This window comes from Sinocyclocheilus grahami, unplaced genomic scaffold, assembly GCF_001515645.1.
Source record: "Sinocyclocheilus grahami isolate Dianchi unplaced genomic scaffold, SAMN03320097.WGS_v1.1 scaffold58742.1, whole genome shotgun sequence".
NCBI lineage: Eukaryota > Metazoa > Chordata > Actinopteri > Cypriniformes > Cyprinidae > Sinocyclocheilus > Sinocyclocheilus grahami.
The window spans coordinates 1-840 of NW_015527216.1; the positions used below are offsets into that span (position 1 = coordinate 1).

An 840-nucleotide genomic window follows, 5' to 3' on the forward strand; every position below is an offset into this window, starting at 1 on the left:
GTGGCTTCAACTGGACAGGCTAACAAAAGCATTCAAATGCAATCATCGTCATCGCATCTCGTGCGCCGCTGATAAGCTGCCTGACGGCTGACGCACACCTAAAATTCGAATGTGGATTTTTGTTTTTTTAATTAAATTTTTTTTGACAGCCCTAGTTTCTTCCCCGCTGTACCGAAACTATCCCAAACCGTGACGTCATGTTTGTGCACCGTTACACCTCTAATATAGAAACGACTCTGTGTGATTCATGAACATGCATGAGAAAACAAGCGTCTCACCTTCATCAGCGCTGCATTTCTCTCGCTGCATCTTCAGAAACTGCTGCAGGAAACTGCCGTCGTTCACAAACTTATTAGATGAGGAGGATGATGAGGACGAAGACGCCTGTGAGGAGGGGGGGCTGACACACACACACACACACACACACACACTGATAAACACACAGATCAGGTCTGGTGTGCTGCGCTGATGAGCAGACCTGATGAGTCACCTGCTGGTTTTGTTCTGCTTCGGCTTCTGCTGCTGGTTCTGCTTCAGTCTGGCCTCGATCTCTCTCTTCTTCTGCGCGATCAGCTCCTCCTGTCTCATGATCACAGTCATCTTACTCTTCTGAGGAGTCTTCCAGCCGGCTCGACCTGAAACACACACCGCTGCTTTATCTCAGACTTCTGCAAACCCTCACCAGACTCTCACAGAGACACCAGACTGAAACAGAAGACTGGGACGATTCAGGAACACTATTAACTAGTGACGAATTAACCAGATAGTGGTCTTGATCATTCTCTCTCACAAGCGCACACACGCACACACACACACTCTCTCTCACACACACACACACAC

At 48.3% G+C, this 840-nt stretch overlaps 1 protein-coding gene across 1 annotated transcript; it reads right to left on the reverse strand.

The window, feature by feature from the left end:
- Window positions 1–144: 144 nt before the first annotated feature.
- Window positions 145–659, reverse strand: LOC107580982 (SURP and G-patch domain-containing protein 1-like; the record flags this gene model as incomplete). The annotated part of the gene is made up of 2 exons (XM_016266586.1): window positions 145–400; window positions 491–659. Coding segments are annotated over 2 exons (350 nt in total), but the record flags the coding sequence as incomplete, so codon positions are not given.
- Between the last annotated feature and the right edge of the window lie 181 nt (window positions 660–840).